Source organism: Streptopelia decaocto (genome assembly GCF_964273445.1).
Source record: "Streptopelia decaocto genome assembly, chromosome: 16".
NCBI lineage: Eukaryota > Metazoa > Chordata > Aves > Columbiformes > Columbidae > Streptopelia > Streptopelia decaocto.
Genome location: NC_138671.1, coordinates 91,856 through 103,624, shown reverse-complemented (window position 1 = coordinate 103,624; position 11,769 = coordinate 91,856). Strand labels below are relative to the sequence as shown.

The following is an 11,769-nucleotide window of genomic DNA, read 5'->3' as shown; positions in this document are numbered from 1 at the left end:
CTTTCCAGCCAGAGGGGATGTTTTGAAGACAAGGGAACAGAGCATAAACATGCACAGAAGAACAAACCAGATATAAACACTAGTAATGTGTAGAAATAGACTCAATGAGTAAGTTTGGGGAAAAAAAAATCATAACAAGGGTTGAGGCAGGGGGCAGAAATCAATAGCTTTTCATTTTCATGGGACATTGTATAAAAAGAGACATCATTAATTTCCACAGATTGACCTATTTTGGTAAGTATAACGATATTTCAATACTTTCACTGTGAAAGTGAAAACCACGCAGCACTGCAATTTAAGAAGTGAGAAATGTCTAAGCAGCTGAATCAGAATACAGTATTAATTTCAGATGTAAACAGCTACAAATAGTAAGGCATACAATAAAGGTCAATCGGTGCAGACACAACCCTGAGCAGACCCGAATATGCACGTCTCCCGCACACAAGCTCTCCAATGCAAAGCTTTAGGTTTGTTTTTTTGACTACAGTCTGATTAAAATGTTAAGCTGCCATTTACAGTTGGAGCTTTTTAACATTACAAACTGTTTGCCAAAGCAGCTTGTGCACAGTCAGCCAAGCACACCAAGCAGGAGGAGATAAACGGAGGATGAAAAGCAGGATTCTTCACCAATGAGAGGCAGGATTAGTGCAAGCTTGGGCTTCATAGAGAAAGTGAGGCAGCAGACGGAGTTATACAACAGAATTCATTAAGGAACAGAAAATTCTCACAGCTTTTTTTAATAAAAAGCAAAGAAGCTCCTGAAATACTTAAGAAAGCATCTGTCGAGGTCCAGATTCCAACTGAAACTTGTTATTTCCCTGATTACACCTTTTATTGCCAAAAGCAGAACAGACTAAAAAGCCAAAAGCTGCAGACAGAACGGGAGAAACTTCTACTGCACTGAACAGTGGAAATGAGTTCTGAACACCCAAATCCGAGTCCATCTACCTCCAAGATGCTCATATTCAAACTATTCTCATTAGTATGTGAACATTTTAAAAATATAGATCTGAATAGTTCAGAGTATTTTTAAAGTGACAGCTTGTAAGGAATATATAGCTTGAGAAGAATATAAACCAGTGAAAAATGGATACGGCTGTAGTGGAACATTCCATTCACTACAAGACACAGCCTCATTTGAGTAATATAGTTAATTGAGTCTTCACACAAGTATTTTGCTGTTTTTGAATGGGTGACACACTGCTGCATGAACATCCCTGGAAAGACATGTAATTTTTAAACAGCTAAAATTTAGACTTGCTTATTTTATTTTATTTTATTTTATTTTATTGTTGATGCTTAAACAATTTTAAGGACTTTTCAAGTCACTATTTTTTGTCAATTCTGCCTAAGAGTTCAAGTGGAACAGCAGCAATAATTCAACTTTTTGAAGGACATTTACTTTTAAGTTAGAGAAAGAACAATGCTCCATCAAGCGCATGAGCAGAAGGCACAGGTACGACTATGAGATAAACATGAGGAGAAGAAGCAAAGTTGGATGTTTCCAAAGATGTTTTTTTTTCCCCACCCCATCCAAAGTTTTGGTGTCTATCGAGAAGCACTCACCCAGTGCTGCCTTCCAACGAAAGGAGACGAGCAGCTACTTGCCATGGTGTTCGAAAGGAATGCTATTCTGGGGTAGGGGAAAAGACAGCAATTTGTAACAGTTCCACTGCCCCAATATATAAAGATGTCTAACAAACATCGAACCTAAACTTGCAGCAGCAAATGTATCTTTTGAGAAGCTCTGATTTCCAAATTCTGTAAGACATTTCTATCATATTAAGAGATACATAAAAGGAACAAATCATTATTCCTGAAAGAAAGCTGACCAGGTCAGAAGAACAACGTAGAGTATGATGCCTATTAAGATGGATATATGGAGGAAGATTTGCTCATGAGGAGATGGAAAATGCAGAGGCATTTGAAGTATGTTGCTTTTTTCCCCCGGGACATGGCACAACACTTAAGTCGTTCAATGCCAATACTGGCTACAGTCTTCTAAAAGCTTCCCCTGTCAAAGAGACTTAATAAAATAATTATTTGTGCAGCATTCTAGTCTTTTCTTCCAACTATGGAGAGAATATCTCTATAACCGGTAGGAATTACGCACAGCTTTGACTGTTGGGTGCTGAACATGCTACATTCAGGAACAAAAATTAAACAACTTACTGTATACCACGGGCAGTCAGATCAAACCTTCTGTGAAAGGAAATGAAAGCTACTCACCCATAACTAAAACCCCGAGATGGTCGCTACTTTCATGATGCAGTTTGTGCAATGTGGAACAACAGAACTGATTTCAAAGTAGCGTTTACTGTAATACTCTTGATCACCTTTACTACGCTTCTTAACGTTTAAAAACTGACCACGTAAAGGAGACGTAGTGAACCATTCACTCATAGAGCTTAAGAGCAGAAGGATCTTTTAACAGCTTGTGTGATTTTCTGTCCAGCACAGATCACAACTCTTCATTGCACAGAGATCTATCATACACCTGAATACATTACTTAGAAATGAATCCAGTTTTGATGCAAAGGGGACAGATGATCTGCTTCTTTTAGAAGTTGTTTCAGTGGCTAACTGCCTTCACTTAGACCTTTGTTTTGCTTTTATTTAAATGTGAGTGGTCATAGTTTTAAGAAATAGGTTCTTCACACGTTTTCTGCATAAATGTCAGTTCATGTTATACTCTAAAATACTATACCAAGTAACCCAAGGTGACCTCTTACTTTTCAGACAAACTGAAAGACATTGATTTGAAACTCTTGCATTGTAAAATCTGTTTTCCCAAGCTTGATTTTTATAGCTCTTCTCTGCATTACTTACAGTTTTCCAACAATTTAAGATATTGAGAACTGAACTGAGCACAATATTCTAACATCTGCCTTAATAATGACATGAAATAATCTCTCAATTTCTGTTCATAACTGTATAAAGGATGAAATTACGCCCTTTCATTATGACATCACACGAACTTCTCCAACATTACACCTAAAGCCTCCTCAGTCAGCACTTGCAACAGATAAGACTGTGCTGGTTAGACTGAAAGCGAGTTAATTTTCTTAATGCAGCTAGAAACTTTTGGTTTTTTTGCAGCTAGCATGGTCATTGTTTGGATTTAGTTTGAGAGAAGAAGATCCCAGGACAGAATTAATGTGTTTCTCCACTTAACTTTTTAGTGGTTTTCAGTTGGAACAAAGAGAACGTAAGAACTTACTGTTATCTTCATCATTGTCTGGGAGTCAAGGTTTTTCTGGGCTCTCAGTCTGCATGTGTGAGGAGGGAGCTATGAAGGGGAGCATGGACAGGACAGACCTTGACTAACATCCAGACTGATCAATGAGAGTATTCCACGCCACTAGCGTCGTGCTTCATATTTCACTAGAGTCGGGTTTTCTGGCTAGGGAGACCTGCTCCGGCTGTGCTCCGCTGCGGTCGAGTTCTGTTTCAGACTTCCTCTAGTTCGGCCTTTTGCCGTTCTGCTGTTTTGCAGAGGCCTCTGGGCCTCTCTGCCTTTGTCCCTCCCTCCCCGGGATCGCCTGTTGGGACCAGGTGCTGCTTCCTGGGACCGGCTGCTTGGTGCGGATGGAGTTTGTGAGGAGTTGCATTGAGTATCTTTTATTTTATATTTCCATTTAATGTATATTAGTAGTAGTAGTGGTATATTAGCATTATTTTGTAATTTTATTAAACTGTGTTTATCTCAATTCACAAGTTTCTACCTTCCCTTTTGATTCTCTCCCTTATTGGGGGTGGGGAGTGGGCAAGTGGCTATTGTGGTTTTGATTGCTAGCCAGGGTTAAACCACGACAAAGACAATGGGGTCCACTCCTTCATCCTAATCAAATTTTGGAGTACTGCAGTACAATATATTTTATTTTAATAGGCTTTACCTGACTGTTCAACTCTCACTAATGTTTATCGCTGTCAAACATCTCACAACCTGCAGGTTTTTAGTGGTTGCATTCACTTCCATATAGTCGAGAAAAGTATTGAATAACACGTGCCATAGAATTTATTATAATAATAATTATATTATAATTAAATATATTGTTATTTAATATTTCATTTCATTAGAAACCCTTAAGCTTCATGAATCGTTTTGTAGACATGTTAGTTGTTACTCCAACAAACACTCGTTACTCAGTGTTACAAAGTGCTAGTCTTCCTAAGGAGAATGACTTAGGTACTATGTGGACAACAACCTGGAGGTAGGGAAGATACATGATACCTATTTCGCAATCCTTACCAATTACCATTTTTCTAGAAGTGTTAAATTGCTCTGAGAAGACCTATTTTCCATAAGAGAATTTTGGCTCACATTATCTACATTGTCAGCCTTAGTTTTCAGTTTTGGTCTGATCAGAACTCATTTGGGAAAGAAGAAAGATAAAAATGTGGAGTCATCTTTAAGAACTCTACTTAGAGGTAAGTAGCTTTCATTATTTCTTTGAGTAAGCTTTGTGCATTTCCATTGCCCAGAGTTTAACAAGCAGTGGCCCTTCCTCTAGATGATTAGAGGTGGAGATTATAGATGCAGCATTGCCTTGCCAAACCAAGGCACCCAAATAAAAAAAATAAATTATTGAGCTATAAATAACTCTAACAAATGTGGTTCTTAACATAAGATATCGGTAGATCTGTATAGCAAACTTTAAAAGCTGCTTTCTACCAGGAGTATAGTCTAAACACTCCCAGAAAAAAAGAACAGTGGTAGTATATTTACTTAAGACTGACAAAGGAAACTAACGCATTTGGAATGGGCATGGACAAACAGTTGCTGTTCTTTACTTTCTCCAGATAAGAAGTGGTATGGATGATTTTCTATATTTCTATATTCTTTACACTTAGCCAGTCAAAATTCTCCTCAATAACCCTGCCATGTGAGTTCAATACTTTAGGTTTTCCTGACTAAGAACAAGGTATAAAGATAATGGGAAACCCATGGCTTTAACTGGTAACCTGATTAACATCTGAGGATAAATTTTTATTATGGAAGAACTACTTTAATGTTATTAAGATATTAAAAATACAAGCTATGAAAATTTGCAACTTGAGCCTGACTGCCTGCTACGAGTGAGAACTGGGAAAATGAAAAGAGAAATTTTCTCTAATGAGCTCAAGGGGAAGTGCTATAAGGTGTCCTTCCAAATCCGAGAGGTCCACGGGAAGCTGTTTAAATTACGCTACAGTTGCACACTATTATTCAGTCATCACGAGTGGAGACTAAGTGGTTCACTGCCTTGGTAAGAACTAAACACAGACAACAGACGATGAATTATTAATTCTAACAAACTCAGAGAAGATCCTGACTAGGCCGCTGCTGGGATTGTAAAGAGATCAACCGAGTGATCCCATACATAGAGCAGAGTGTTAAAAAAGGCAGGTATGGAAATGTGCCTTTACTATTGGCCCACACCACAAATTATAGATCTGGATATTCGAAGACTACCCCAAAAAAGCCACAGTCCTACACAGTCTCAGAGTATTCCCATTTTACAAGTTTGGCAGAACAAAAACGTACCTGCAAACCCACCTGGGTTACGTGTACCTTACTATGTTTAGAAAAGTGTCATGTGCACACTGAGCTACTTATCAGTAACACAGCAAAAAAATGGAATATATACTCTCTCCCAACATAAACAAGTATCATCACTGCACTTATTTCTGTTACTCCCATTAATTATTTCTCTGGCTGGTAACAGACAAAGCATCTGAGATTTGCTCAGAACACCAGAGACAAACCCAGGGCATACACACTTTACCAGGAAACCATCTTTACATTTGAGTAAACATTTAGGGGGAACTTGGCATCACAGCCATCACAGGGACACCTGGAGATCACCTTGTCCAACACCACCACGCACAGCGCAGCCAACCGGAGCGAGCCACTCGGCACAACGTCCAATTGGGTTCTGAGTAATTTGGAAGAGGGAGGTTCCACAGTCTCTTAGTGCAACCTATTCCAGTCCTTGCCCACCTTCACAGTAAATAAGCTTTTTCTTACGTTTAAATGGAATTTCTTATATTTCAGTTTGTGCCCACTGTCTGTTTTCTATTCACTGGATATCACTGAGAAGAGTCTGGCTGCACCTTCTTTACATCCTTCTATCAGGTATTTATTAATATTTACAAGATCCATAACTCTGCACAGTTCTACCCTCATTGTTTTCATACTCTTTACAAACTTCAGCCATACAAGATTGTAACATGAGAATTTCTGGTGGCAAAAAATGTAGTTCAGTGAAAAATTTAAGCTGGCAAAAACTGCCATAAAGCCAACACAAAAGACCTCACCTGTCTCCTATTCTTGTCCAGTCACTTCTGCTTCTGAACTGTTCATCCCCTCTGCAAGCACAAATATTTGTGCAGCTGCCCTCAGACTATTATCCCCTGTTAGTAGTCCAAGCTGGCAGCGAGGACATTAATAAAAGTGCCAAGATAATTTAAAAAGACTTTAAAGCACTAGGTCGGTCAGTTCATGGGACAGGAGCACAGGTGATATTTGCCTCAGCTCCTGTGCTATCTGGGATGGATGAGGAGCTAAATAAAGAGAGGAGTAGAAAAGCCCATCTCATTCACAGGTGGCTAAAGGATTGGTGTCACCATCAACATTTTGTTTTTTTTGACCATGGGGCAAACTCCATGGTACCTGGTCTCCTCAAATCAGATGGGCTTCATCCTTCTAGGAAGAGCAAGAGGACTATAGCCCATAAGTTGGCGGGGCTGATCAGGAGGGCTTTAAACTAGGTTTGAAGGCAGAAGGGATTGAAACTGGGCTCTCCAAAGATAAGCCTAAGGATGGAAAGCCTGAATTAAGAGTGAAATCAGCAGCCCACTTGAAGTGCACGTACACTAATGCACGCAGTATGGGCAACAAACAAGAGGAGCTGGAAGCCATCGTGCAGCAGGAAAGTTATGATATAGTTGCCATCACAGAAACATGGTGGGATGACTCATATGACTGGAGGGCTGCTATGTGTGGTTACAAGCTCTTCAGAAAAGACAGGCAGGGTAGGAGAGGTGGAGGGGTGGCTTTATATGTTAGAGAGTCTCTTGACTGTTAAACTTGAGGTCAGCAGTGACAAGGTTGAGTGCCTGTGGACCAGAATCAGGGGGAGGTCCAAGAAGGCTGACATCCTCGTGGGTGTCTGTTATAGACCGCCCAACCAGGATGATGAAGGAGATGAATTATTCTACAAGCAGCTGGCAGATGCCTCAAAATCGACAGCCCTTGTTCTTGTGGGTGACTTTAACCTGCCGGATATCTGCTGGGAGCTCAATACTGCACAGAAGAGGCAGTCTAGGAATTTCCTAGAGTGTACAGAGGACAATTTCCTTCATCAGCCGGTAAATGAGCCTACGAGGGGTAAGGCCCCGCTAGACCTACTGTTCACAAACAGAGAAGGGCTGGTGGGAGATGTAGTGGTTGGAGGCCGCCTGGGGCACAGCGACCATGAAATAGTAGAATTTTCAATACTCAGAGATGCAAGGAGAGCCATTAGTAAAACCTCTACACTGGACTTCCGGAGGGCAGATTTTTGCCTATTCAGAAGTCTGGTTCAGAGCATACCCTGGGAAACAATGCTTAAAAACAAGGGGTCCAGGAGGGTTGGCCACGCTTCAAGCAGGAGGTTTGAGTGCACAGGACAGGCTATACCAGTGTGCCGAAAGACTAGCTGGCGGGGAAGACAACCGGCTTGGCTAAACAGGGAGATTCTGAAGGAAATCAGAAATAAAAAGAGAGTTTACCAACTGTGGAAAAAAGGGCTGGCTGCTTATGAAGAATTTATGAAAACAGCTAGATCATGCAGAAAAAAATCAGGGAAACAAAAGTACAATTTGAAGTTAATTTGGCCAATTCTGTCAGGGATAATAAAAAGTCCTTCTTTAAATACGTTAATAACAAAAGGAGGGGCAAGGAAAACCTCCATTCTCTGTTGGACTTTGAGGGAAATACAGTTAACAAAGATGAGGAGAAAGCTGAGGTACTTAATACCTACTTTGCCTCAGTTTTTACCAGTAAGACAGGTGGCCCTCAGGACAACTGGCCTCTGGAGGTGGTTGACAGAGACAGGAAGCCAAATAGCCCCCTTGTATTCCAGGAGGAAATAGTTGGTGACTTACTGAGCCATCTGGATCCTCACAAGTCTATGGGACCAGCCAGGATCCATCCTAGGGTGATGAGGGAGCTAGCGGAAGAGCTCGCCAAGCCGCTCTCCATCATCTTCCAACAGTCCTGCCTCACTGGGGAGGTCCCATACGATTGGAAATTGGCAAATGTTACCCCAATCCACAAAAAGGGCTGCAAAGCTGACCCTGGCAACTCCAGGCCTGTCAGCCTGACCTCGGTGCCTGGCAGGGTTGTGGAGCAGATCATCCTGAATGGAATCACACAGCACCTTCAGGATGGACAAGGGATCAGCCCCAGCCAGCATGGGTTTAGGAGGGGCAGGTCCTGTCTGACCAACCTGATCTCCTTTTATGATCAGGTGACCCACCTGGTGGATGAGGGGAAAGCTGTAGATGTGGTCTATCTAGACTTCAGCAAGGCCTTTGACACTGTCTCCCATAATATACTCCTGCAAAAGCTGGTAATCCGTGGCTTGCACAAGTGCACTCTCTGCTGGGTTAAGAACTGGCTGGAGGGCCGGGCCCAGAGAGTGCTGGTGAATGGGGCCGCATCCAGCTGGCGGCCAGTCACTAGTGGTGTCCCCCAGGGGTCAGCGTTGGGGCCAGTCCTGTTGAACATCTTTACTGATGATTTAGATGAGGGGATTGAGACCATCATCAGCAAATTTGCTGATGACACCAAGTTGGGAGGGAGTGTGGACCTGCTGGAAGGCAGGAGGGCTCTGCAGAGGGATTTGGAGAGACTGGAAAAATGGGCCCATTCCAATGGGATGAAGTTCAACAAGTCCAAGTGCCGGGTCCTGCACTGTGGCCACAACAACCCCCTGCAGCGCTCCAGGCTGGGCACAGAGTGGCTGGAGAGCAGTCAGGCAGAAAGGGACCTGGGGGGACTAATGGACAGGAAGCTCAACGTGAGCCAACAGTGTGCCCAGGTGGCCAAGAAGGCCAATGGTGTCCTGTCCTGTATCAAAACCAGCATGGTCAGCAGGACAAGGGCAGTGATCCTTCCCCTGTGCTCTGCATTGGGGAGGCCACACCTGGAGTATTGTGTTCAGTTCTGGGACCCTCAGGTCAGGAAAGAGATTGAAGTGCTGGAGCGGGTCCAGAGAAGAGCAACAAGACTGGGGAAGGGACTTGAACACAAGCCCTATGGGGAGAGGCTGAGGGAGCTGGGCTTTTTTAGTCTGGAGAAGAGGAGGCTTGGAGGTGAGCTCAGCACTCTCTAGAACTACCTGAAGGGCAGTTCTAGCCAGGTGGGGATTGGTCTCTTCTCCCAGGCAGTCAGCAACAGGACAAGGGGGCAAGGGCTTCAACTCTGCCAGGGGAAATTTAGGCTGGATATCAGAAAGCAATTCTTTGCAGAGAGAGTGGTCAGGCATTGGAATGGCTGCCCAGGGAAGTGCTGGACTCACCGGCCCTGGAGGTTTTTAAACTGAGATTGGACATGGCACTTAGTGCCATGATCTAGTCAACGGACTGGAGTTGGACCAAGGGTTGATGATCTCTGAGGTCTTTTCCAACCCAGTCGATTCTGTGATTCTATACGGTGAAACAATTCACTCAGCTGAAATCCAATCCAAAAAAATCCTACTTCACTTTTCTTACAGTAGAATTGTTTCTCCAATCCAGTTCACCCCCAGTCTTCATTAGAGATACCAACCTGGCCTCCATCTAAAAGAGAATTCCCTCTAGTTGCAAGATTTTATATAAAAGAACACATACTACCTGAAATAATTAATTCTGCCAATTAAATGATGAAGCCAAAAGGAACTGAGTTAATTTTTGTCAACATGCTCCGTCAATGGGGAATAACATGGGTCCACTGCAAAAATTATGCAGTTGGAAGTCCAGCACAGCGTTGAGGCGTGATGGAAAAACCCACAGGTGACTGCAGCAGTGCTCTAACAGACTCCTGTCCCAGAAATGCTGCAGCGTGCCGACTGTACAGGTGATACCCCGTTCTGTAGGTGACTGAAGAGCGGCTGTACAAAGCCAGGCCACACACTACTTAGGACAAGTCTGTATGAATACCTTGAAAAATGAATGTTTCAGCTATAGCATAAAGAGTTAAAAACATATTTAAACATTGTTTGCCAATCTTAAATAGAAGCATGACTAAAATCTCTTTGCTAAGTCACCATGACCAATGAGGATGATTTCAGTGCCGACTACGGCTGTGAATCATCGTTCATCCTCCTGTCACCCTCTTCAAATGAGCCTTCTGCGACCTTGCCATCGTTCACATATGTGGCTTCTCATCTGCTCTGAATTACAGCACTGAACTGCAACTTTTCTTCACTTTTGCACCTTTATTCACCTTTGCACCTTTTGCACTTTCTGTTCTTCACCAACTATTTCTTTTCTATTCTGCACCAATATTCTCTGCTCTGTTGCTCTGGAAACACGACTCACAACTGCTTCTAACTTAGTCTGCTACAAGAAATGTAATGAGTAGAGGATCTAAACACCATAATTGCAGGTAAAAATGCTCTGTCTCTAGGATTCTGCGTCATCTCATACATCAATGACTGTATTACTTTGAGTATATTCTGTGCTTATTGTTGCTGAGGTAAAAAAAATAAATATTATTTTTCTTCACAGTAGTCTACAGTCACATCACAAATGTTCAGTGAAAATGTCAAGTATTCATACAAGTCAACATCATCTGCAAAATCAGTATAAAATCACATCAATTAGCTGGTACGTTCTTTTGGCAAATTAACTTAATCAAATCACCCTCTTTTTTCCATTACACAGAAATATTTTTTACCTGCGAAGTTGACATGCGAGAGGTATCTTGTCGGCCTGTTAAGTCAGATGATGAGATATTGACTGGGGCACCACGATGCAATCTCATACTCACTTTCCTTTCTCGTTCCATACCAGACACTGGCCGAGGAGAGGTGTTGGCTGTGAGAAAAAACACATTAGATTCTCATAATGAGAAATGGGATTATAACCCGGTCACTGGAAAAATTACACTCTTGTTGTTTGCATATAAAACTTCCACACAGTCAAACAAGAGAAATCAAGGCCTTCGTTTTACATTCACAGAAATCTAAGTAGCAATTGGCAGGTAATGTGCATAAGCAATTAGCTTCAACCTGCTGAGGAGCAAGGGGGATAAAAACCAAACAAAAACCGCAAACCCTGACCAGAGACAAACACCACTCAAGTACCCTAATTCTAATTTCAAATTACCAATGACCAGGAAGAAACTGCAAATTATAATAGTCTACAAGGTGCACCTATCCAGGTATTTGCTTACTTACCAGCATGTGAAGTTGGGGTAAGAGGAGTAGGAGGAGCTGTGTCTTGTGTTCCTCTGAGCCTGCCAGAAGCAGTGGAGGGTAATCCACGCACAGGTGGATTTCGTGTATGCCTCAATCTTTCCTCTCGTTCTCGCCTTTCACGTTCAGCATCTTCAGCTGCTCTGCTTGCACCCTGCGGGTCAAGACTAGTGAACAACTTGGGGGATTATCGAGTTTACAACTAAATATGCCAATAAAAATACTGAAAATCAAGAACTGGATAACCCATGAAATGAAGTTAGCTAGGCCATTTATTATTTTGGTAAACTTTCTTGAGAACTGCCGTAAATTTTGTTCACACAACTCCTGGGATAGTCTTCAA

The 11,769-nt window shown here is 42.2% G+C and overlaps 1 protein-coding gene across 5 annotated transcripts in view; it reads right to left on the bottom strand.

The window, feature by feature from the left end:
• The window catches only part of CSNK1D (casein kinase 1 delta), a 31,880-nt gene that overhangs the window by 9,607 nt on the left and 10,504 nt on the right, over positions 1 to 11,769 (bottom strand). For 3 of the 5 annotated variants that reach the window (XR_014185501.1, XM_082066881.1, XM_082066884.1), the window contains 2 exons: positions 11,409 to 11,580; positions 10,907 to 11,046 (listed from right to left, as the gene is read on the bottom strand). Coding sequence is in view for 4 of the 5 variants with exons in the window: in XM_082066881.1 (XP_081923007.1) it covers positions 10,907 to 11,046; positions 11,409 to 11,580 (312 nt within the window). In the remaining variant the exon portion in view is untranslated. Of the gene's footprint in view, positions 1 to 1,566; positions 1,634 to 10,906; positions 11,047 to 11,408; positions 11,581 to 11,769 lie in introns of all 5 variants that reach the window. The other 2 variants (XM_082066883.1, XM_082066882.1) reach the window with 1 other exon arrangement.